The sequence below is a fragment of the Centropristis striata genome, chromosome 3 (genome assembly GCF_030273125.1).
Source record: "Centropristis striata isolate RG_2023a ecotype Rhode Island chromosome 3, C.striata_1.0, whole genome shotgun sequence".
NCBI lineage: Eukaryota > Metazoa > Chordata > Actinopteri > Perciformes > Serranidae > Centropristis > Centropristis striata.
This window is the reverse complement of record NC_081519.1, coordinates 32907962-32934474: the sequence shown is the minus strand read 5'-3', so window position 1 is coordinate 32934474 and position 26513 is coordinate 32907962. Positions and strand designations below refer to the sequence as shown.

At 38.7% G+C, this 26513-nt stretch overlaps 3 protein-coding genes across 3 annotated transcripts in view; all 3 read right to left on the bottom strand.

Moving 5' to 3' along the window:
* The window catches only part of LOC131968374 (serine/threonine-protein kinase 4-like), a 34990-nt gene extending 32737 nt beyond the window's left edge, over positions 1-2253 (bottom strand). The window contains exon 1 of the mRNA XM_059329203.1: positions 1864-2253. Coding sequence (XP_059185186.1) covers positions 1864-1907 — 44 coding nt within the window. The 5' untranslated portion in view covers positions 1908-2253. The remainder of the gene's footprint in view (positions 1-1863) is intronic.
* Positions 2254-4057: 1804 nt separating this feature from the next.
* On the bottom strand, positions 4058-8567 carry LOC131962832 (cytochrome c oxidase subunit 6C-1). The gene is made up of 4 exons (XM_059327925.1): positions 8412-8567; positions 6138-6252; positions 5908-6041; positions 4058-4194 (listed from the first exon to the last, which is right to left on the bottom strand). The coding sequence occupies exons 2-3, from the start codon at positions 6240-6242 to the stop codon at positions 5916-5918; spliced, it is 231 nt and encodes a 76-aa protein (XP_059183908.1). The 5' UTR covers positions 6243-6252; positions 8412-8567; the 3' UTR covers positions 4058-4194; positions 5908-5915.
* A 3669-nt stretch (positions 8568-12236) lies between these two features.
* The window catches only part of angpt4 (angiopoietin 4), a 75948-nt gene continuing 61671 nt past the window's right edge, over positions 12237-26513 (bottom strand). Inside the window, exons 3-11 of the mRNA XM_059329773.1 lie at positions 22256-22411; positions 22054-22175; positions 17488-17572; positions 16996-17143; positions 16251-16363; positions 15486-15587; positions 15237-15403; positions 14207-14340; positions 12237-12397 (exon numbers count right to left, since the gene is read on the bottom strand). Of these exons, the coding sequence (XP_059185756.1) occupies positions 12237-12397; positions 14207-14340; positions 15237-15403; positions 15486-15587; positions 16251-16363; positions 16996-17143; positions 17488-17572; positions 22054-22175; positions 22256-22411 (1188 nt within the window). The remainder of the gene's footprint in view (positions 12398-14206; positions 14341-15236; positions 15404-15485; positions 15588-16250; positions 16364-16995; positions 17144-17487; positions 17573-22053; positions 22176-22255; positions 22412-26513) is intronic.

The following is a 26513-nucleotide window of genomic DNA, read 5'->3' as shown; positions in this document are numbered from 1 at the left end:
CCAACAAACACGTTTCTAAACCAAACAATGAACCTCGTTTATTAACTCAATTTATGAGAGCATCGAAAACTGGATAACTGGGTCCCTGCTGCTTGCTTTTTATTTTTTCTTATTTAATTTATTATTATTATTACGGCTCACCATTTTAATGACTTGCATACATTTCGGACACATTTTGTATTTTTTTCCAACTGCACATGGAGCGCACACCTTTCCCTTTTGGCTGTGTCTGTAACTACCAAATAAAGCATGAAAGTGCCTAGAAATATATATTTAATAAATTCCCAGAACCAGTTAGTGCCTGTTGTCTGGTCATCACTTTAAAATCTAATCAAGGTGGGCCTAAATATCTAGTTTTCTATCCTTTGTAACAGAGAAAGGCAGCAAATTATCACATTTGAGAAGCCTATGCAACATAAACAATTAAATTATAAGTAAAGTTGCCACTTATTATCTGCCAATCGACTAATCATTTAATCGACTAATTGTTTAGGATTACAGGTGGCAAATCCCAAGAACTGACACGTTTAAACAAGTCCCTGGCCCGACTCCAAAGTCAATATGCTGTATTTATATTCCGCTGTTTCTTGTTTTCAAAGTATCTGAACTACATTCAGTGGCCTAATTTTTCTGCCACAAAACGTGCTGTGGTCTTTGATGAACGTCAGCATGGAAACCCAACTGTGAAACTGAGAGGCTTTAACCCCGACATGTACACCAGATGTTCAGGAGCCACCACAGGCCTCCTCTACCTGCTCCAGGCTGAGCTAGTTAAACCTGCACAGATTAAAGCAGCTAAAATCCAGATTTGTAAACAGAATTAAGGGATTACACTGGATCAGCTGGGCTTTGTTTGATATGATAAAACACACCGATTTAAAACAACAGATCTCGACAAATAATGATTTTGATAAGAATAAGACGTGGACTCGTGTTTGACTGGTGTTTAACAGGTTTTCTTCAAATTCTAGTCATTTCTGCCCAAGAACTGAAACAGAAGCAGCCCAAATATTTCAGTCCAGGTTTCCAAATAAAGATAAAAAAACATCCCACATTTGTAAACGCCCATGGACCCAAATGTCCTGGTCCTAAAATAAGCTTCAGAGGAGCTGCCTGCTGAATAGTAATATTTAAATAAATGCCTTTCATTCAAAGAACTGAGTTAAATCTGAGAATGATTTGAAATAAATTAAAGTTGGGAACATTTTTGTTTACATTTTCAATTCGACATCAACTTGCCAAAATATTCATTTTTAGCTACTTCCACTCCACTTCATCTCAGAGGAAAACATACGTTTTACTGCACTGAATTCATTTGACGGATATAGTAACAAAGGCTGAAGAAATTATTCCACAGACTAAAGAAAAAAAGTATTATTTGGTACAGATCCTCGCAAAAAATAATACATAAGAGTGGCATAAGCGTGTCATAAACATGACATGGGATGTGTCATGAACATTAATGCTTATGATACTTGTCATGTCATGTTTCTGACAGGCTTGTGTGACTCTTATGTAGACACCCTCAAAATAAAGTGTTACCATGTCTTGCTTAATATAAAAATTGCCTAAGTCATTTATTTCTGTTAAGTTACATAATTTACACACAGTGTAATTACTATGCGAATAGCCATCCTTTGTTGCATCCTTTTTGAGTGAAATGATCAATAAATGTCATATGTTACACTTTTGGTGAAGTTTTTTGTGTTTCCTGCAAAACTTGAAAAAATGAGTTAGGCGATTATTTTAACAGGGTGACGGTATATAAATCTCCAAGTTTCAGGCTGATTTCATCCCACCAGACTCCACTGATAAAATCAATGATTTAGCATCAACGTGTTTCCATCAGTAGCATTAGGTTACCTGCGAGGGTGATTCCTCATCTGAACTTTGTCCTTGTTCTCCATGTTGTCCTCCTCTGGACACTCGGAGTCTCTTCGGTTGTTTGTGTGGTTAAACTTGTCGTTAGCTGGTTTCGGTCTGAGACTCTGGATGCTAACTAAACGGACAGAAACAGCCCGCTGTCTGCTAGCTCCCAGGCTAGCAGCCGTTAGCCGTCCTGTGTTCAGCCCCGCTGCCGCCCGTTAGCCGCTAAAAACACTCCGTCCGCTCATCATTTTGTTAAACTGGGTTCACAGGGCGAACAGACTTCACACCGCGGCCGAGTCTCCGGCTCTGAGCTCATCCTTCTCCCGTGTCTCGACAACTTTGGACTAGTTTGACGAACCGCTCGGCTGCCGCTGTTTGAAAACACCAGGAAGTGTTGAGGAGGGCCGGACGGAAGGAAGGAAGGCGGGCCGGACAAAGGCTGCAGTACCGGAGGGGGGCGGCGGGGGCGCCACCGGGCACCTGTCTGTGGGTCAGGCAGAGACATATACAGGTGCATCTCAATACATTAGAGCAGGGATGGGCAGCTTAAATGCTGGAGGGGCCACGATTTTTCATGGACACTACCACAGGGCCACATATGGGACCGTGCACTTAACCAGATATGATGAAACTGCAATTTTAAATATGTTCACAGTGCAGAAACTTAACATATTTAATGCTCAAATGCATGTATAACAGTATAAATAGGAATACAAAAGCTTTGAAGCAAATAAAAAAGAATCACTTACTGTGATATCTTTTTTTTTCAGTGCAAGAACAGCAGACCAACATTAATTACAAGAAGTCATTCTGTGCATTTTTACACTGCACTTTTAAGATGTCATGCTCATATGCATGTAGTTGTACTGAGGACCACTTCAAGTGAGGGTGCGGGCCGTATGTGGCCCCCGAGCCTCCAGTTGCCCATCCCTGCATTAGAATATGATGGAAAACTCCATTTACAGTAGTTCAAGTCAAACAGTCCCAACCAAGTATTGAGTCATATAGATGGACATACTTTTCAGTGGAAATGGTGTTCTGTAATATTCATTTTTTGAGACACTGAATTTTAGGTCGTCATTAAATGTAAGCCATAATCATTATAATTAGAAGAAATTAACTAAATTAAGACATGAAATGTTTCATTCTCTGTGTAATGGATCTATATAATGTGTTATTTACACTTCTAGAACTGAATTACTGACATGAATAAACTTTTCTATGATATTCTGATTTTTTTTGAGATGCACCTGTATACAGTCATGGAAAAAGTTCTTAGACCACCCTTGTTTTCTTCCGTTTGTTGTTCATTTTAATGCCTGGTACAACTAAAGGTACATATGTTTGGACAAATATAATGATAACAAAAATAGCTCATAAGAGTTGAATTTAAGAGCTGATGTCTAGACATTTTCCACAGTTTTCTCAATAATAACCAAAATCATTGTCAAGAAAACTGCAGAACACAGGAACTCTTTACCGCTCCCTTGACTGTTTAGTTAGTTTTGTGCTGGGTAGCAATAACCTGTAATCATTGCTTAATGCATTAATAATTTGTATTAAAATATACAATATTTACTTTGAAATGTAGTACAGTAAAAGTACCATAAAGTGGAAATAAGTATGTAATAATTGTACTTCCACCACGGTTCCAGCTGACTCTTGATGTTTGAGCTGTTGATGCACACTGATATATCCCACTGAGGCACAAAGGTAATAGAGAAGCTACAAGCAGCAAGAGATTTAAATAATTGAAGATAAAGCGGCGAGACAAGAGATCTTACATGACAAAATAAAGAGCGATAAATGTTTGGGGAAACATTTTCTGTGTGAAGTGGTGGAAGAATGATTACAGTACATTTTAAATAACTATTTTATAGATATATGTTGGCTATAGGTTCTAGCTGATGCTTGCATATAGAATGTGAAGATCAACTTATATTAGTTTATCTTAAGAGAAAAATATGATTTATAAGGGTCAAGATTTTCTAATTATTGTGTTTTATTATTTAAAGAAGTAAGAAGTACCCACTTTATGGGTATGCTCTATTTTCAATTTTAACAATTAAACATCTCAGCTTGATTTCCCTGTAATGCAGTATTGGACATATAACAAAACAGAGATATATTATTAAACTGTTGTCTGTGACACCTGATAGACACTGAAAGCACCAGACAGAGACAGAAGGGTTTTTACATTAATAGAATATTTTATTTAGAGGAACAAAACAGCATAGCGATGTTCACGTCTAAATCAGTAAATAACATCCAAGGGGACAAGAAGGAAATCATCCTCAGGCCAGGAATGAACGACGAGGAGAAGAGCTGGTGGGAGAAAACAGGATTAGAAACAGATATTTAACTGTGTAGACTGTCTGGTCTATGCGGCCTGTTGAGTCTTTGACACATGAGGTGCTCACTGAATGTGAGATTGTATCAAATCAGAAACCACCGATGACGTCGGAGCTTCATTCAGTTTGAGCGCTTTAATAGTTTTGCAGCTTTACTATGCAACTATGTTAAAAAGAATAAAGGAGACATACGGTGATGTACATAAGAAACAAATATTAGAGGTGGGAAAAGAAAAGAAAAATCACTTCACTTAAATATAGCAATTTTTCTTTTACAGTTTTGTAATCTATATTTTAATACCTGAATTCAAAGAATACGAATTTACTTGCTTCATTTTTAGTCAGAACAGAGTTGGAAGGAAGTTATCGCTGTTATTTTGGTAGTCTACATAACGCAAAGTCACATCTGTTTTAAGCAAATAAAAAAAGCCAAAGTGAAAAAGTTGAGAATGACAGACGATCCGAGGACACAGATCAGTAACGACTGTACCAGCTTGAATTTAGCTGACACAAAGTCCAGCATCAGGAGTCTGATCCTGGACCCCATCGGGGGTCTGATCCTGGACCACAGGATGCTGCAGACATGTGGGTTGAACCACTGGGTCTCCCGCCTGCAGTCTGAGCTGGGTTTGGGGTTCTTTTTGGCGATTGGCTGAGTGCATCTGCATTTGCTTTTTTTCTGGGCCAATTTCTGTCAATTTTTGCGAATTTATTTGTTTGCTTCCAAAGAACGGCCAAGAGAGCTCCGTCTGCCACGTTGCACCTGAATGCACCATGTTGCAATGCAGCGTGTGCAGCTGCATGCTGAGCAGCAGGATTCATCCCACTTCCATAAAAAATCCTGTCTGGCCCAAATCCCAGAAGAACGACTCCTGTCACATCCCATTCATGTTTTGAGTGCAAAAATGCCGTCACAAAACATTTTAAAAAAACACATTGTCATGGTGTTCCTTTACTTTTTCTAATGAGGGCAAGCTGCTAGATCCTCATTCATATTACCGTTGAAGCACTGGAATCTGCCTGTGACTATTTTTGTAAAGAAACAAAACCATTGGTATGATTCCTAACCCCACCTGCTGCCGGTGATATTTTCCTGAAAAACTGTCAGCTTTAAGTAGAGATATCTCAGTTAGACTCTTATTCAACGAGCACAAAGAGACAACGTCAGAGAAAGACAGCAGGAGAAAACGGCCGCGGAGCAGCCTGTTGTTTTACATCTCACTGTGAATTAAGGATTTCTTTTCCAGCTTTTTGAACAATGGAACGACGAACCAATCAGGACGGGATCAGTGAATTTTATCTTGTTTCTGTGCTGTTTGAAAGCAGTTTATTTTATGAGTTAATGAGGTAATTAAGCTTGTCGATGATAAAAAAAAAAGCCAGACAGACTGACTGACATGTGATGGACATTGTTTTTGGAAACAACACAAGAAAACACAGACCTCATTCTCTAGAGGTCTGATTTGGAACAGCAATACATATCAAATGTTTACCCCGGTAGCGTGACAGTTTCGAATAAGGAGAAAAGCATATTATCCCAGTCAGAACAAGTATGCGAACAAATACAGAAAATATTAAAAAATTAGATGCATTTAAAAATAAAATAAGAATGAAGTACAAAGAGAATCTCTACAACAGCAATTCATGACATTAAATGGTAAAAGTGCAGAAAAGAGTCCAGACTCACGGTGGGTTTTACTCCCCGGAGGGCCGCACGCTCTCAAAGATGCCGGCTTCCCTCATGGCGTTGAACTCTTTGACGCTGTCGTACTGCTTGTAGAAGTCAGCATACGCCTGTTTCCTGGGCTCCGTCACACCGTACTGTGTGAACATAAAAACATGTCTGTTCGGTTAAATCAGAATCTAAAGAAAGAGCCAATGGTCACAAAAGAAAACAATAAATGTTTCCGCTCTCACCTTGAAGGCAACGGCAGCGACTAAGGACAGAGCGAAGGCAATGGGCAGGTGAAACCGCAGACGCTTCCCCAGCAGACCTCTCATCACAGGCTTTGGCAGAGACATGATGGAGCACCTGCAGAGATTAAACGTTAATTAGTTAAGCTTAATTCTTTAGATATGTGCCGTCAACATGACACATAAAAAATGACTTAGTTGATACTCGCTATATTTATTCAGAGGAAAAACACAGTCAGACTAAAAATGTGCCTGATACTGATATCTATATTTGGGTGTTTTAAAAATGAGGTAATGACATACCAGCAGGTTTTTCTCACATAAGCAGTCTTGATACAGATATCTCAGATGTGTATTCATATAGTGACCAAGAGACATAATAAGGACATTGTGCAGTTCAAAATGTACTTGACAGTGCATTTTGGCGAATTAATTGTAACAGGGGACACAGTTATTAAACAATTTACCTGCCATTTGTGATTAATAAAAAAAAACACAGATCATTACCTATTGGTTTAAAAGTTTTACATCAACTAAAGTAAAAATAGAAGAACAACAGTGTTTTTCACCTCATCCTGTGTTCAGTAATGTATATTTTGATTTTGGCAGGTAAGGAAGCTTATTTAGCAGCTACTCGCATATTTTATACACGTAAACAATGGTCCTTGAACGGGTCATTGGTTTCAAAATTTTCTGTTATTAAAAGTGACCAAAACAAAGCTTAAAATGTTGATATTTCTGCCAGAATCTCTTTATTCTACATGTGTCATTTTAAATAAAGTGTTTGCACGAACCAGATCCTTTTAAAAACATTAAATTCTGATCCTCAGAGACACTGAAGCCCTGATTTATTCTGCTGAGATGAATGTGCCAAATATTCACTGAAATTCTGTTTACACAGAGCACAGAGGAGAGGACAGGAGAGGCTGGAAACATAACAATACTTCAATTTGTATAGCATGTGGAGACAATTTTCTTCCAAAATTCACAACACTTGGAAAAGTGTTTAGGAGAGACCAAATCAAAACTTAAAATTGTGATATTACTGTCAGAATCACTTTATTCTACATGTGTCATTTAAAACAACCATTTATACAGAGCAGAGAGGAGAGGCTGGAAACAGGGAAATACTTATAATATATGGGGCTCAGCGTATCGGCCCCACGTTACGATTTTATCCTGATACAATATTATTGTGATTTTAAGCATTTCGCGATATGGTGATTATTGCGATACAATACATTGGGATTCCACTGTTTAACTGCATTTTCTGTCCACAAAATTCATTTCAATCAGGAATTGTTTTGTACAATAAGAGAAAATTCTCAGTGTATATTCATCTAATTTCAGTCTTTTTATTTCTCCACAATTTGAGTAAAACTCACAGACTGACCAACAAAGTATTCAGTCAAACTAAACTGATATCAAACATGTATGGACGACAACAACTGCAGCATTTCATCACTTTCTGACACAATAGCCTGACTCATGGTACCTATAGATTCCTTAGATCGTGTAGTTTCATATGATACCAGTATCTCCTGTATATTCATAAATATCGATACTTGGCGGCCATGAATCGAAATTATATTTGCCACGCATTAAGTTAAACGTGACAGGAGCAAAAAACGCCCTGTAACATCTCGTTGGTTCGGTAGGTTAAAGTGGATTATTCTGTTTGTGACAAAGATGTTATTCTTTTATTCTGATTTCACAGTTAATATAAATAATTAATTAATGTTGTTGCTGTAAATCATCAATGACCCAGTGTCCCCTGAAGGCTGAGCGCCATCACACTGAGCTGCCAGGTCATGTAAGCACGTAGAGGATCAGGTGACCTCTGTGAGAGGCAGCATGTGTCACACCGAGGCTCTAAACTTTAAATTAAAACAATAATAAAGCAGCTTCTGGTGGATTTTAGTCAAAATAACTGAAAGAAACACTGCTAACAGTTAGGGTCAAAGTGGCATAGCGGAAGTAAAGCATTCGGTTATTTGTACTGTGGCAGATTTAATGTTTAACAAACAATAACACGACAACGTAACTAATAACTAATATCTGAGATTAATATGAATAAGAGCGATGAGCTTCCAGTTAGCATTTAGCACGGTGAGCTAACGTTAGCCTGTTAGCTCGATGTCGCTAACTGTCAGAGTAAAGCGGAAAAATTCAAGAAAAATGTTAAAATTCAAGAGTTAGTATTAGTATGAAAGTGTCACACGTTATAATCTGATCTCAGCGAACCTATAGAGTTGTTGAATATTGGAGAATACTCACAGTTTTGACTCACGACCTTCACAGAAACCGCTAACACTGCTCAGCTGCGTTTATCTACCGGAAGATATCCGCTACCGGAGCCGCGGAGGGACAGAACGTGCGGAAAGCGAAATCAGGGCAGCTGAGGTCACGGACACGGGAGAAGAGACAGCTGTCAAATAAACAACCTGCTGTAGTTTAAAATAAGTATTCATATTACATGTTATTTACTATTGAATTAGTATTTTTTTTATGCAGGCAGAATAAATATTATTTTACTGGAATACAATTATTCCTGTATTATTGTGTTCATCACATTTATGTCGGTTAAGGTGGAGCTCATTTTTATTACTTATAAACTTATTGTAAGTTCTGTGAGCTTCCCTCGAGGATCGAAAAAAAGTATCTAAAAATCTTAATCTGTCAGATAAATGAACAATATGCCTCTGAGATGCAATGTAGAAGTATAAAGTAGCATTACATGGAAATACTAAAGTAAGGTAAAAGTACTTAAAAATTGTACTTAAGTACAGTACTTGGGTAAATGTACTTAGTTACATTCCAACACTGTCATGTTGCACACACACGGTTTTCTTGTGTTGTAGTAACATCATTCAGCCACAAGGTGGCGGCAGAGCAATGAACTCAACTAAGAGTTTTTAAAACTGCACAATCTGTGTGCAACTTTATTATTGTAAAAATATATCAATAAAAAATGTAATAAAATGTATAATATATATATATGTGTGTGTGTGTGTGTGTGTGTGTATGTGTACATATATATGTATGGAAAATGTGTAATAAAAGAAAATAATACTAATAATAAAATAAAATAATGTATGTATTATTTTATTTTATCACACATTTTTACCTTACTATTTTACTATTGTTATGACTAATGTCTTGCATGTGGAAACATGGGAATTAAAGCTGCTTCTGTTAAGGTAAAATAACTGTATCTCGTTCTCTTCATTGAAAAGTAACAGTTGTTTTCCATCGGTTTAGTATTTTTGGATTCATCTTTTTTTCCAAACAGTCTTCTTCTGTTTGAATATTGGTTTAATTACCATCAATAAACACATTTAAAGTAAGTTTGAGTCTCTTTATCAATATATATTATACTTAAAAATTGTTTTGGATCAAAATAATGTAAATATACATGACAAAAACTGTGGTCTAATGGTCCATATAAAAATCAGATAAGACAAGTTACATACACTCTAAAATACAAATTAACATCAGTAAAATTTTGTGAAAGCACCTCTTGGAGCGGATTTGTTAACATTTTATTTTACAGAATGCTGCAGACTGTTTACAGTGGAGAGGAGTGAAGAAGCTTTGCTGCACAATAAAAACCTCAAGAATTTTATTTATGTTCAAACAGCTTCATCACAGAACAACAAACACTGAAACAATGAGAGCGAAGATGAAACTCCATCCGTCCTAAACGTCACCACGTCCTCTTCCATAAAGTGCATTTCAATAATCAAAAAGTTTAAACTTCTTTGAATTTTTCATATGCAAACAAAGGAGAATTCTGCAGGATAATAATGACTTCTGTCACACGGAAACCTCGTTCATCAGGATGTATTCAGATAGATTATTATTTATTCAATGTTGCCTCTTGAAATGTGAATTTATGATTTCTGCATGAGCAGTTTCTGCCTTTTATCAGAGGATGAAACAGGTGTGAGTTTATATTAAATATCAGCGTGTGAGAGACAGAAAAACAGAATTCAGAAGAACACAAACACGTCCTGTAAGTGATTTGAGGAGCCATGAGAGTGAGAGGGTGTGACTCCAACAAAAGAAGGAAATAATCATCAGGTTGTTTGGAGGAGGTCATAAAGATAATTAAAGCAACATTTCTCTGCTTCAGAATCTGGACTCACAGAGAGTATCTGCTTTGATTTCTTCATTCTTTCTCTCTTTGCTCATTATTCCAACTTTCTGTCCAACAGAAAACAACAAAATGAGACTCATTTTGGCCTTTTTTTAGTGTGAATTATTTCGCAACCGTTCCTTCTATTTTTTTTTTTACAGAAACAGAAACAGAACGCTCTGGACGCTCAACCTCTGGCACAAAACTGTGATTAAATATTGTTTCTTGTCCTGAAGCTGCATGTCTTAAAGTCTCATAGTCGCCCGTCCTTCAACCATTCATTGTTGTGTACATTTCTGTCTCATTAACAGTCTACACAGTGAAGGTAAAAAACACCAACAAACGTCTTTGATTTTTTTCTTTGACGTCTTGATCCTCAGATTGATCCTGCGGCTTCCACTTCTCACCAGACTTTTCTTTTTGTCTTTTTGTCTCTGTGAAGCTGAAAGGCCTCAGACATCACAGTCAAATGTTCATTAATATGAGTAAACTTGAGTGGTCTGACTGCTGGCTTCATTTTTTTTTTAAAGTCACATTTAAAGTATCAAAGCGTTTGAGAGAGAGTTGACTTTTCTCATCATTTCTTTGTGACCTGTGAGAGTCAACCAGTTTATTATCATGAAGAAAAAAAGTTTATATAAGGATTCATGGTGATGTTACCTGTGTTATGTTCATATGTCTGTCAGGACAGAAAAATCATCTCCAGATGTGGGAAAAGACAAAAAGATGCTACCATTTATTATTCAAGAGAAAGTAATAAAGGCTGCACTATGAAGCTGGTCCGAAGGTTCAACTCTTCCGCTCTCTCTCTAGTGAATCCTCCCACATCGGGATTCAGGCGGCTGCATCCAACAGTTGTGTAACTTTCCGTAACCGACAATCTGATTGGTACTTCTCATGGTGATTGGTGTGGAGGTGAGACGGGAGCCGGGGTTTGAACGCCTCTCAAACTCTTTTTTTGTCGTCCATCATTATTTTATGTACAACCAGGTGCAACACCATGAACGTTTTCCAAGAGAGCCTGCTTGAAAATGAGCCCCATTATTCCCACATCTAACATGTCTTTCATGGGAGCTTGCGACTATTGATGTGAATGAGAGGCAAATTGCAAAGTGCATTGGAAGGATATACAGTAAAAGTAGCCATTTAACCATAAACACCTTCACCTTCCAACTTGTTTTCTAGAAAAACTTATGGATCCAGGATGAAAACAAAATATTCAGCAAGACTTGAGGGAAGGTCTTGGAGAGTCTGAGGGAAGGGTGGAGCTGAGAAGTGTTGTCAGTAATTATCAGGAGGAACTTCTGCAGGTTTGTACCAGCTCGATACTGAAGGATCTTCAGGCTGACGGCTGTCCCGCATTTCAGTAACTTCCTGCAGTGATTGATCAGTCATTCTTCCACAAACTGTTTCTGTCATTTTTAATGTACAAACAACGGCAACACAACAAACTTCTTCCAGGAGAGCCGGCCTGAAAGTGTGCAGCGCTGCTTAAACATTTATTGCGTCTCACTCCTCTGTGATGTCTTCACCTCTGAGTGTGGCTGCAGGACGGCTCAGACGGCTCCTCCTGTCCACTATTCCTAGTGTCCTTCAGCAAGACACTGAATCACATATTGCTGGCGGTTAAGATGGTGTGTGTGTGAATTAAAGCATAAAGCTCTTAATTAATGCAGTCATTTAACTGTTTTGCCTTTCAACAACTCAAGGCATGAGCTGTTTTTCCTCTTATTTTTCAAGCATAACCAGACCCTCGTGGATCCAGGACAGGACGTTCTGGCTGTGAATCTGTGGAAAGTCTGGCTTGTACCACGAAGCAATAGGTGTTGATTGAAATCATCAGAAAGGTGTTTAGGGTTCGTACTCTGATGGTACTGAAGGTCTGAAGGCTGAGGGTCGTTCCATCGTGGAGGTGGAGGCGAGGGGTCGTGGGCTGGGATCCACTGGGTCGTACCATCCTGACGTTAGAAGTCGTAGGGTCGTACCATCATGGAGGTGGAGCGCAGGGAGTAGCTGGGGCCTCTGAAGTGGTGCCACTTGATTCCGTTGAGCTTCCGGATGTTGTGGCCGACGGTGTAGTAAATACCGTTCAGGTTGGAGAAACCACAAGCGTCAAACCACCAACCTGATGGAGAGAGAGAGGAGGGGGGCCACATGGAGATCAGATGACACGGAAAAGTTTTCCCTCATTATATTGGTTCTTTCTCTCTCTTCATCACCTTTCCTCTCTTTTTTCACTCTTTCTGAGTTCAGTTGAAGACTCAGTTTCAGTTTAATTACCTGCACAAGGAGCTAACAAGTCTTCATTCTGAAACAACGAACTAGACTGTTACAACCCTCTAGAGTCACAGATCTGATCACATGACTTCTTCATGACATCATGCTGTAAAACCTTCAGCAGCGTGTTTCTTCCTTCAGCTTCCCTCTAAAGTTCTGTCTCCAAACTCAAGTAAGCAAGTAAGAACAAGTAAACCGACGATTAGGTCATATTTAGTATGAAATATAGAACAAGATGTTCTCCTCATTTTACCTCTTAGATGTTAGATTTGGAACCAACATTTAAAATTCTTCACTGAGCATCATTGTGTTCTGAGAGTAAAAAAACATTTACAAAATCTGATTTTATGTTTTTTAATGTTGTTCCTTTTGGGTTCAAAATGTTGATCCAGTGAGTCAGAATAATAAAATAATAATCAGGTCATATAGGTGAGGTTGTGCTGAAAAAATGACACCAACATGGCACGATTAACATTTTCTAAGTGGTATATACAGGCAGAAGGAAAAGTACCAATGTTTTTTATCGCTGTTTGCGTTATTATTTATTACCCTTTTTGCATTGCAGTCAACAAGGCGAATATCAGCAGCTACAGATGTTTGCCTGATACCTCATTGCATCTCTAGTTTCTATACATACAGATGTGTATGTGGGGGAGGGAGGGGTGGGTTTTGTCATTTTATTGTCTGTTTTTAATTCTTATTCTTTTTTTTTGTAAAGCACTTTGTGTTACATTTCTATGTATGAAAAGCGCTATATAAATAAAGTTTGATTTGATTTGATTTGATTTGATATGTCTGTGTGAGAGTATTTGAAGCTGCGGCAGGTAGTGTAAATCATTAATTGATCTCTGTAACATTACATACGTATATACAACAATAGGTATATACAGGAATAATGAATAGGAGTGGAGAAGGACAAAATAGCCCCAAAGAGTTGACTGCCTTCCAAAATGACCAAATGAGCAACATAAAATCAGCTGATGTGGCTGTTTTCTGATTTAACCATATCAACGTTTCAGCACTTTAAACCACCTAATTGTTATTGATGGTGGTTGTGAGAAAAAGCCATTATCAGTTATTACGGCTGCAGAAGGTTGTTTGTCAAGGAATATTCTGTTCGTTTTCACCCAGTGGACGAGTGCATGTTCGCTTTTTTTCCTGTTTTAATCTTTCGTTGAAACACCAACATCATCTCTTTCTCTCCCTTTCTGTTTTCTGCACTGTCTCTTTTTCTTGTTCATCTCTTTCTCCCTCCGTTGTTCCCTTTTCATCTTCGCCTCTCTTTCTTCTCTTTCTGTAAATTGCAGTGATCTTTTCCTCGGAGGGCGATTAAGTTAATGTGTAATGGCGGCCCGTGGAGGAGGAGGAGCCGAGCTGTTTGTGTTGGCGGTGACGGGAGGTGAAGGGCAGTGCGCTGACACAGATGTTTGACTTTGGGAAAATATTTTGATCCTCAAACAAGAAAAATATGTATTTTTGGACTCATCAAGTATTTTCTTATTTGGTGAGATTTATAATGGATTATATTTAATGACTATTTAACAAGCTTTTTATTGAAAGAATCAATGTGTTATTATTATTGTGGTTCAATACTTCATTACATTAGTATTTAATGTGTTTAACATCAGAAACGTTTCATGCTGAGGAGAGCCGTTACCTCCGGTGAGCATCAGGGCACATTTGCAGTGGTCACAGTTGTCGTTGTCCTGGTCTCGGGTGCTGAAGCCGGTCCCATGGGTGGCCAGGCTGCTCTGCCTCCCCGCCGTGCCGCTGTAACCTCTCAGATACAACCTGACAACAGGAGACAACGTCATCCATCGGCTGCTGATACATTTAATATTAAGCCTTTTACATGGACAGTATGCATTTGTGGTGTGCATGTAAAATAATATAAATAATTATAAATACATAGTTTTTTGCTTTCCTTACATTTTACTCACTGTGTCCTTGTATTTCACTGCAACATATAAAATCTATATAAATCTCTAAGTCTTACAGCTCTATGGAATCTGCACAATCATGGCTAGAAGTGGGAACAACTCAAACATGTAGTTGTGCAGAAAAACACAGTTAGATTGACAGAAATCGGAAAAAAAGAAGAAACACAAGTTGAATCTCTGATAAATTATTTTTAAAATGTAAGTGTCCAGAATGTTGGGGGGAAAAATTGTGTCTCCACATATTGTACGTATTGAAGTATTTTCATGTTCCCAGCCTCTCCTGTCCTCTCCTCTCTGCTCTGTGTAAACAGCCTCTCCTCTCTTCTCCTCTCCTCTCGGCTCTGTGTAAACAGCCTCTCCTGTCCTCTCCTCTCTGCTCTGTGTAAACAGACTCTCCTCTCCTCTCGGCTCTGTGTAAACAGATTTTCAGTGAATATTTGTCACGTGACCGTTCGTCTCAGCAATGTTTTCAACATAATCTGGTTTGTGCAAACTCTTAATTTGAAATGACACACGTAGAATAAAGAGATTCTGAAGCTTTGTTTTGGTTACTTTTTCTAACTGAAACTTCCGTAAGAGAAACTCCAACGATAATGCCTGTTTTTACAGTTTCTATCTATGATAAATTTTATATTTTTGGCAACATGGTTTTGAGGGTTAAGACAAAGTTCCCTTTGGAGACAGAACATGCAGTTGAAAAATGGTGATACATCACAGTGGTGTAAATGTGTGTAGTGAGTTATTTACCTGTACTGCTGCCTCTCATTGGTCAGGGTGAAGCGGTCGTACTGGGAGTGGGCGGGGTTTCCCTCCCAGTCCCTGAGCTCCACCCTCAGAGAGTACTGACCCTGACTGGTCAACAGGTGCATCGCTTCATTACCCAGCCAGTGTTCTCCCAACACGTCCCCGAAACCCTGCAGGATGGACGAGGCCTCGTTATTGTTTCTATTCTAACCTTTCATTTCTGATTTTGTCGCTCTCAAGAGACAAACGGACCATTTTATATTCTCTCCAGCTCCTCTGGAAGTCAACGCTGCCGTTAAACCTGCGCTGGAACACGGTCCAGCCGCCGCCGCTCGTCTCCATGTCACAGTAGACCTGCAGGAGGAGAAGAGGGAGACTTTACAGTCAGACTTGTCGCTGTGTTAGTTGATAATCTAATCAGTTAAATCTGTTAAAAAGAACTGATTTGTTAGATGATCACAGGATGATTAGACAAAATACATTTTTAATAACCATTAACTATATTAGTAATTTTATAAGATGACTGATACCGATTAACTTAAACTACAAATCAATACAAGAACTAACTGTAACAGTTTTATAAATAATTGAACTTCACACCTTTATTGAGCTCTGGATTAACGGGTAAATCAACAAATTAATATTTTTTATTATCAATTACTGTGATGTTTATTTTTTAATTTTAATTTATTTTAATTCATCGATGAAATGTTTAATATATTAAAAGTTATGATACAAAAGCATCTTTCATGTGTCTTGTTTTGTTCAGGTCATTCATACAAGATGGAAAGCAGCAAATTCATTCCATTCGAGCAGCTGAAGCTAAAATATTTAGCATTTTATTAAAAAAATGGCTGCACGATTAACAAAATCACTGTTGTGCAGATCAACTTTTTGATTAATTGTTCCAGCTGTGTTCTCCAGTCAGGTCGTGTGTGTCCGTTCAAGCTTTGTCACTTTGTTCTTTGTGTAAATGTTCAGAATGAAATAAATAAGACATAGACAGATGTGTGGTACCTGCACAGGGTCAGTCCTGTTGCTGATGTAGATGTTGTACAGCCCGCTGACAGAGTGACCCGCCTTATAGGCATCTGCACAGTCCCTCCACATCTGCTCTCTGAGAGGAGAGCCTGAACACACACACACACACACACACACACACACACACACACACACACACACACACACACTACACATTATTTTATGTTTTACACACCACTTAAGGGCTGCAACTAACAAAATCTGTTGATAATGAATTTGATTTATCGATTATTAACCCCCTGAAAAGTATTTTTTCTTAATAAATAAACGTTCTTTCTCTAACCAGAAAGTAACCAATATGAGGCTAAAATAATAACTTCTTCAAAATCACTTTATTCTACACTCAATCGATAAGTTGTTGCAGCCCTTTCACCATATTTCATTATTTAGTAATAATAATAATAAAAATAATAATAACTTTTACTCTCAAAAGTGCTTCGACAGACAAAGCCGAGCAACTGAATCCAAGAAGACAAAGATGCAAAATCATAGCAGACAGCAGGCAAATGAACAAGTAATATTTATCAGAGAAAAAAAGCAGTTAGAAGATTATAAAAGTAGGCGACATCAGATAACAGCAAGTCTATCAAAACAAGAAAGAAGAAAAAGAAAAGTGAATTAAAAAGTGATAAATGTTCAGACTTGTTTTTAACCTTTGCTTGTCCAGACATGAACTTATGCCCAGTTTGGACAGAGTGTGTGTGTGTGTGTGTGTGTGTACCTGTCGTACTGGCCACCATGTTGATGAGTGTGTGTACTGACTCCATCAGCTGAGCCTGCTGCCTCTGCAGAGCCGTGTTGTTGCTGCTGGCGACTCTCAGCTGACGCTCCAAAGACTCGATGGCCGACATCTGAGTCCTGACGACCGACTGACAGAGAAAAAACTGTTTCTACCTTCACACGTCAGATCAAAAACAATCATGTTTGTTCATGCGTCCATTAGAGTGGATTCTCAGCTTTGTGATTTCCTTTATTTTCTTTGTGTTTATCAGCCAGCTGAGACTGAAGGAGTTTGAATGAGTAGAAACAGTAAAATAAATCTTCTGTACCATTTATGAGGTCAGACACTTCATCTTGTTCGCTGAGAGCCTCATAAATGTAAAACAGCAGCTGACTGATTCACATAAAGTCATCCTGAACTTATTAATGTTACAGTTTAAATACATCTAGTATAACAGAGTGGGACACCTGTCTAAACAGACAGTTTCTGTACCTGCAGCCGGTTCTTCTCCTGCTTCATGTCCTCCAGCTCTCCTCTCTGCTGAGACTCCAACAGCTGGATTTTACTCTCCAAACGACTGAAAGACAGAAACACTTTAAACACTCCAACAGCAGATTCACATCGCAATAATACACATTTTACACTCTAAATCAGTTTAGTTCCAGGGTGTATTTTACACACAGCTGGCTGAAGACCACATGAGACACTCAAGACATTTTCTGTTAGGTTTACTTATTTAATTTACACAAAAAGTTTCCATATAATTAAGTCAAGTAATTCTAACACAATAGAAAAGTACCCTTTATCTAATTAAATCAAATAGAACGCAAACTGACTCATCAAAGTCTATTTATCTCATATATATATTTCATATAATTACATGAATGGTACTTTTTCTGGATTGTGTTACTCGACTCAAGTTTATATATCATTGAAATGAGTCAACAAAATACACCAAAAATATCATTAAACGTATCACCACAACAACCTGAGGTGATATTTTCAAACAATCTACAGAAAAGTTTAATGTTTTATTGGCAACCAACATGTTCTTAATAAATATGGTGTTTTTTTCTTGTTTGTGCTTCCCAAAACTGTTGAAGTCTACATGAATATTCACCTCATAGTTATATGCAGCAAAATGGTAGTTTGGTTTAGGCACAAAATGCCAAACATAAGCACCAAATGTAAACATAAAAAAACAGCTAACAGTGAAAACCTTTTTTTTTTCAGTGTACGAACAAATGAACTCTCAGCAGTGCAGCATCCTGCAGATATTAATGTAAAAGTGTCAGAATATGTATGCAGGAGCTGACAGACGTCATTATACATTTTATTTCCCGGCACTTTGTACTTAGAAACGTCTGCGGAACAGGTTTTATTATATAGTATTGTTCAAATGAAAGACAAGCAAAGAAACTCGGAGTGGTGTTTCATTGTATTTTTTTTCTTGTAGGAGGTTACACATTTCTCGAGTTCAAAGTTCCTCTGCTGCAGCAGCTGAATAAAGGCATTCTGGGAAATGTAGTAAACTAATGAGTGGAGGATAGTAAATCTGTGTGTCGTCACAGAATAACTCCTGGAATGTGTCGTATTAACACCAGACTGTTTCACAGGTTGTGTGTTTGCCAACAGGAGGACAGAAATCCAAACTATTTGTTCTACAAATCTGTCGGTAATGGAGCCGAGGCTGTAACTCCTGAATTACTCTCTCGTGTTAGAGAAGCTGTAAAACAGTGAAATTAAGATTAATAACCCGAGCATCATTCTTTCTGCCGGAGCGGCCTGCAGTCCATGTTATCTGTGCAGCTGAACCAGCAGAGGGCTGCTGAAAATAGAGTTAGATCAACAACACACAAGCCAAATGAATGAAACCTGATGAAGGAGTGGCAGCGGACACTGAAAGTGTCTCAATGTCCAGTTCACACTCACGACTGCAGAGAACAGAACATGTGGTTGGGAGGTCTGTAGGAGTCGGCTGGGAAAATCTGTCTTCTCTCTAATGTTTCCCAGAATAACTGGCAATCTGTGTGTGTGTGTTTTAAATTAACTTAAGGTGGTGAAACAGCGTCAAACACTGCTGGCCAGTATCAGGAAAATACATTGTTTAACATCACATTACCGCCTGTAGACTTATCATGATTTTATTGAAATCACACTCATCTACTGCAGATCAGTAAAATGTGAATATCAGTGAGGAAATGTAATGTGAGATCTGTTAATTTAATATCTAAACCAAACTGTGGAAGCTGGAGTTCAGTTTGTGTTGAAGTGTAGCTGAAGAGTGCGACGTGCCGCTCCGTCATCACGACGCTCTGTTACACCTGAGAGTGATCGCTTTGCACCAGGAGCTGAAACATTATCAGCTGCTGGTTCTGATCGATGCAACATGCTGACCTGCACATGAACGACGCAGCGTCCTGCAGACGGATGAGGAGCCGCTGATCGCTGCGCTGCTGCGGTCTGTTCAGTGTGTGTGTATGGGTGAGACTAATGAGTTTATGTCCCCAACTACATGCAGGCTGTGTGTGTGTGTGTGTGTGTGTGTGTGTGTGTGTGTGTGTGTGTGTGTACTCTGATTATAAAAGTATGTTGCCAGCTGGAAATGTTTAGTGTTTCATGGTGTTAGGATTTCAATAAACGTAACTCTCCATGAAAAGAAATCTGGAATTGTTGAGCCCTCCGAAACTCACCAAAAAGTTGTACCAAGGTTTATGTTTTCTTTACGAAAATTGCCAAAAATACACCATTGCAAAAAGAAGCTGTGAAAACAGGCATAATCGTTTAAGTTTGACGGTCCTTGAACGGATCATCGGTTATGAACACTTCCGTTAGAAAAAGTGACCAAAACAAAGCTTAAAATGTTGATATTTGCATCAGAATCTCTTTAGTCTACATGTATCATTTAAAATAAAGTGTTTTCAATAACCAGATCCTGTCAAAAACATTAAATTCTGCTCCTCAGAGACACTGAAGACATGATTGATTCTACTGAGACCAACGGTCACGTGACAAATATTCACTGAAAATCTGTTTACACAGAGCAGAGAGGAGAGGACAGAAGAGGCTTTTTACACAGAGCAGAGAGGAGAGGACAGGAGAGGCTGTTTACACAGAGCAGAGAGGAGAGGACAGGAGAGGCTGTTTACACAGAGCAGAGAGGAGAAGACAGGAGAGGCTGTTTACACAGAGCAGAGAGGAGAGGACAGGAGAGGCTGTGATACAATGAAAGATCATTTTATAAACTTAATGCAGAGATAGAAGAGGAACTGAGCTGCTGCTGAAGATGTGCGAACACAGGTTGAGCAAACTTTAGGCAAACAGTTCCTGCTAACTGAAGATGATGATGAGATGAGAAAAAAAGGTTTGTAGTAAGATCAAATAAAAACATTCATTTAGCTCAGAAGCACTCCACACACACAGCTGGAGGATATATGGTCTGTGAGCGACGGCAAACATCTGCTCAACAAACAGCTAAACGCTCCACTGGACAAGTGAATGTGAATGATGTGAAGCTAAAACGTCTCCATGAAACCCAGTGTAACAGCTGTTTGACTGTATGTGAGGATTTCATGCAGTCTGAGAGTTCTTTAAGAGAAGAGGGAGCACACTCAGGAGAAAACCTCTCTCACACACTGTTTGTATTATATCTGTAAACAGAGAACACGCTTGATAATTACTCTGCGTGTTTTTTACGACTCGGCGCTCCATCCAACTCCACCTCAACATGAAAAATAGAGAAAATATTGTGATTCCAAATATTGGCGTGTCTCGCAGCAACAGCTGTGGACGTATTTCCATCATCTCTAATGACTTGCTTGTATTTCAAATATTCTCACTGTTGTAGTTGTGAAATCGCTGATAAGGCTCTCGTCTTTTTTCTTCCGAGCGAGGTCAACTCATATTTAGGTCAGAGAAGGAGAAGATGACGATTCTAACGAGGTCAGACCACTGTTTTTTTTAGAAGCAGAGGAGTTTAATGGATTTTTAACAATCGAAGCCAATTTCTTCGCATTAACCCTTTGAACCCAACAAGCCTTTTCATGGGGGTTTTAATTGCTCTTGACATAAATGTTCAATAATAATAATCCATTATATATTTGGAATATGTAAAATAATCTGAGTGTCTGTACGTTTACTTTTGATACTTTAAGTACATTTTTGATACATTTGTTTTTTTACTTCAGTAAGTTTCGAATGCAGGACTTTTACTGTAGTATTTTCACAGTGTGGTATTAGTACTTTTACTGCAGTAAAGGATCTGAATACTTCTTCTATGGCTACTTTTTAGAGATTCTGACAGGAGAGAAATTACAGGAAATTAGGTAATACGATATCTCTGTTTTTATATATTTTCCTGAATGTTTTTTCTTTGTGGCAGTCCAGAGAACATCAAACTGGGGTTTTAATTTGATTCATTTAATATGTTTTGCAGTAGTATTTGATAATAACAATAATAATAATAATAATAATAATAATAATACTAATAGTAATATTAATTCTATATTTTCCCACCCATTCCTCTGGTGAACGTGTACAAGGAGGAAAGTTTTCTCTTATGTGCTTGCTGTCCTATCAGGAGAATTTCCTCCCTGCTACAGTTTTCTTTAGTTTAACAAAACAAAAAAACTCTTGGTTTAGAAAAAGATTGTGGTTTGGATAAAAAAACATTTCCCTACACAGACTTTGTCACTCTTCACTTCACCTGACTTCTCTTCGGCAGCCCTTCACATCCAAAAATGATAGAAAGATATAAGCAGATGGTTATAGCTGGCTTTACATAAGTCATGTAATCACTGTTAAAAGTTCCTCTTACACACACACACACACACACTGTTAATCAGAGAAAGTCACTGAAAAAATGTCTTTATTCTTCACGTTTAGAGGCAAATTTAAGCCTCTGTGTTTCACTTCTCTTGCACTTTTTAGCTTTCAGATGCACATGAATCTACTTTTAAGTTACACAAACTTGACCAATGTGGCTTATTCAGATTTTGTTGCTCCTAAGTTTTGTCTTTTGAGTATTTTTGAGTTTGAGCATTCAGAGTTTGTTTCTACCTGTTTTTGTCTCGTAGCTGACTGATCTCCGTGGTTTGCAGTAGCAGCTCCTTCTCCAGCTTGTTGGTGGACAGAGAGTTCTCCAGCAGCTGGATCTCTATTCGAGACGTGTGGTTCAGCACCTGGTGGACAGACATCAAACATCAGATCCAGAAATCTGCATCTCCGGTGATGAGACTCCAGCAGCGTGGGGATTGGTTACCTTGGCTTCCACCACGTTGAGTTTGCGAGTCTGCTCCGCTGTGTGTGTGAGCAGGTTCGTCCCGATCTCCAGCATGGTGGCCGTTTGGTTGTGTACGACGTGTGATGGTATGTTGGTGGAGTCCGGCTTCACGCTCTTCTGAATGACCGTTTCCAACTGAAGACAAAAAAATAAATACAATAGAAATAAAACTGACTGCAAAGAAAGAAAGAAACAAAACAGGCAACACAGAATCAAAAGACGTGAGACTTCATAATTTTGACCCATACTTTAAAATAAATAAGAGTTGTCTTGAGTCTTTCTAAAAGCTCAGGACTGAATATATTCTGAGCTCCAACACCACCCACTCAGTGCATCAAGTTCAGCAAATCAAACCCGTCAGGAGGTCAGGTATATAAAGACGCAGGTCTCTCCATCTCTGGGAATATCAGGCTAAGCCAACTCGCATTGCCATGCTGTGACCTTTAACCCCGTCAAATAAATAATCCGTCCATTCAACCATCCATTCACCCCTCGGACTCCACGTCGTCAGGGTATCAGTGCCACTGAGAAGCACAGGGAGTTGATAAATATATCGCTGGACCAACAAACAGATTGGTCCCGGTGGGACGACCAGTTACCACTGAGGCTGTTTGATGAGTTGCTGGGAGAAGTTCAGCTCCAGTCTGAATCACTTTTCTTAAATGATTCCCAACAAAAAAAACCTCAGTTTCATGTTGTTTTATTGCTCGTTTTACATTTTACTCAGAGTCCTTGTATTTCACTACAATATATCAAATCTATATAAATATAAGTCCTGCAGCTCTATGGAATCAGCACAATCATGGCTAGAAATGGGAAAAATAATTTATAAAAGGATTTTGTGCAGAATAACACAAAAAGTTGTGGGTGTTTGGGTTAAAAAAAAGAGACTTCCATACATAACTACCAAACACAGTTTATATGAAGATTTGAAGAAAAACAAAAAACAAACAGAAAAACTTGTGTACGCTGTTACACAGGTTATGCAGATCGTGATGCTGGAATGTAACGTATTTACATACAGATGTTAATTATTACATTTTTTACTTAAAACTTAAGAGAAGTAACTTAAAATTGACTTTAGGGGGGGTCCCCCAAATATTACAGTAACTGTATACAGTCTATGCATTCCCCCAATTAAACTCATTTATATTATATCAATAATTTAAAAAAATAAACTTAATATTTTGAAACAGGACCTCCATGTTTTGGATCAAGTAGCTCATGAAAAACAAAGTGTCAGATTAACTATACCCCACCTGTTTCAGTGCCTCAGACGTATATTTCATTATTTTAATGACTCAGAATCGGACCAGTGGGAGGATCTGATCAAACCCAACCTGATCTAAATATGCAGCATGTCAAAAGGTTTTTCTTTTTACCTCCCTGAGAAATCAGTTAAACACTCAGATTTTTAGCCAAAAAAGCAAATGATTAGGATCACATTAGAACAATCCTCTGAGATAATTTTGCGAAATTGAAATGTTTAGAAAATGGTTATGAATCATGGAAGATATGTGTGTTAGATTTTTTTCAACCATGTGAGTTCATGAGAAAATGTCCAAATATCTACGAAATCTCTTTAAAATCACTTGTTTCTCGACTCACATGTTAACTAGTTAAGCTGATGAACAGACAAACAGACAAACAGACACACAGAACCAAAAACCTCCTGAGTTTCAGTCTTTAAAACCCCATAAGAGAATTTAAATTTGACTTCAATGTTTGTTATGGCTGCTGAAGGCTGACAGCTGACTCATTCTTCATAAGTGCTGAGTAATCCTCCACTTTCAGCAGCGTTATGTTTTCATGGTTTTATTCCTTTCAACTGCTGATATTATCTGTTGGACTTTATCATATTCATCATTCTTCATGTTACTCATTTTCACGACTCAATCATGTGTTATTATGTTTAGTCTGCTTCAATTCAGCTTCAGATTAAACAAGCGTCGCTCTGTTCAAGCACAAAATGATTTTACGAGATTCGTATCGCAGCCGTCACAAATTCGAGCGGCCTTTTAGTAAAGTGGAACCTGGAATGAGGATGGAAAACAGCATCAGATGTTGTGATGCAGCTGATCAAATAATCAAACAAGCAGAAAATAGCTGGAATGAGCTGGTTCGTTTCTCCCTCCTGCTCTGCTTCCTGAGATGCTGTGCAGATAAACTTTGACGAAAGCCAAAACCTCCACCTGGCTGCTGCACACTCCACCAGCAGGGAGGCGGAGGGGGGCAATAAAAGCATGGAAAAGCTGCAGTTTTGCTTTATATTAAGATTGAACAGAAGTATGTAGTCTGTGTGTGAGAGGCAGAATAAAGAAGACAAACAGAGATAATTCAGAATCAGTGAAATAAACAAAAAGCAGGTTCTTTTTCTTGGTCTTTTCTAGTCGAGTCTCCAGAGACTCAATGTGCTGACTTTTTAATTGACCCTTACTTCCTGCTGTAGGATTAGAACTACACACACACACACACACACACACACACACACACAAACACACACAGAAACTGGCATACATTCATACAAGCACACACACACACACACACACACACACACAAACACACTTATAAGTACACATGTGGACCGACGAGCTCTGTGACTACGCAGACTACCCCACGTATGGAGGGCTTGTTTCTGAGATGCTAACTCAAACCACATGTTGGCTTCGCTGTGATCTGGCCCTCTGGGTGACTTCACAGGGGGAGTGGAGGGGAGGAGGGGAGGGGGGGCTGGGTCACCGAACAGCCCTGATAACAAGACTGACGCACGGGCAAGTAGCACCGATAGAGATCTGGGGTAACAAGTGCACTGTGGGTCGCCGGAGTGTGTCGGGATCTGAAGGAACACTGAGGACGGTTCAGTGTGAGGCTGAACGCATCAGGCAAGACTTCTAGTTTAAAAATGATCCAAACAGATAGAAGGTTGAGTGGATGGCTGCACAAAGTGCTACCATGAAGTGGCATCACACGGGGCTGCCGAGTGAAGGCGCATGGCCAGCAGGGGGTGACTCCATAGGTTGCAGAAAGAAGTCACTTTGTATTTAAGTCAACAGGAAAATGATGCTACTTCTGGCTTGATTTATGACCTACCAGTGCACTCTTGAGACATCGCTGTTCGTTTAAAAACTGATACAGCAAAACCAGAATTCTGTCATTTTTATTTCACACATTAGTCTTTCTTAAAACCATAAAAACCTGGTGCCTACATTAACCACAATGCAACTCGACTGCAGAGAGTTCAGTCAGAGACTGTGGCTGGTTATGTCAAGCCCCCAGAAACAGCCCCAGGCGTTAAAGCTGATTTGACATGACAGTAAAACAGTGGAATTACAATTTCCAGTGCATCATGAGATGCTATAGGCCCCAATAAATCGGTAAAGAAACGTGTAAATCAGCGGATCATTTAATTTCAAATGTCATAACCCACAAAATGACTTGTATGACTGTCAAAATGTTATCCATTCGATAGGATAACATTATTAGAGTCTAGAAGAGCCCTGAGATCAAATCGTTTTATTAACATTCAAGTTTGAGGAGCACTAAACCCAAAGTAGTCTCGACCAGCAGAAGTCTTGAGTGCGCCTCCTCATGGGCCCAAAAAAATGCAGATTCAGGTTTTATGGGAATTATTATTATGCATAGAAGTTGAACTTTTTTGGGCTTCATGCACCACTGAGCAACTTTCATGGGGGAATAAACAGAACTCAACTCAGTTCTCAATACATCCAGGGGTTTTGCTAATAGCAGCAAATGTAACAGGTTTAAACCTACAACACTTACACCGTCCCTCAGTCCACATCTCCTGAAAGCTATCAGGCTACACGATGACATAATTGATATAATTTAACTTGTAAAAACATGCTGAGCTTGATGAATCTGAACCAACACTCAAATGCTTGCAGAGCTCGTTGTATTACTGCAGTGTGTCTCTAAGTATCGGAGCGTCCAGATGTTTTGGCTGAAACTCAAAGTGTTATGATCCTGCAGAACAAGCCAATAGCCTCGGGCTTCGTGCTCCACTTGACAAACTGCAGGAGGAAATATCTCCCTGTCCTGTTTCTGTTACCCTCAACAACTTCCATCAGCACTCTCTTTCTGTGTCTCTCATGTAGGAACTTATCTACAGGTGTTTTATCTCTTCAATTGCCTTTTTACCTTTTTACGCACTTTCAGTTTATATGTTTTTAGAAATTATTAATCATCCTAAAAGAACAAAGCAACAACTTCTACTTCTGAT

What these genes read in the sequence shown, in the direction of transcription:
- LOC131962832 (XM_059327925.1), bottom strand. Translation starts at nt 6,242, where the DNA reads ATGTCTCTGCCAAAGCCTGTGATGAGAGGTCTGCTGGGGAAGCGTCTG. An exon ending in TCGCTGCCGTTGCCTTCAAG is followed by an intron (nt 6,042 to 6,137) that starts GTGAGAGCGGAA and finishes ATGTTCACACAG; the next exon opens with TACGGTGTGACGGAGCCCAG.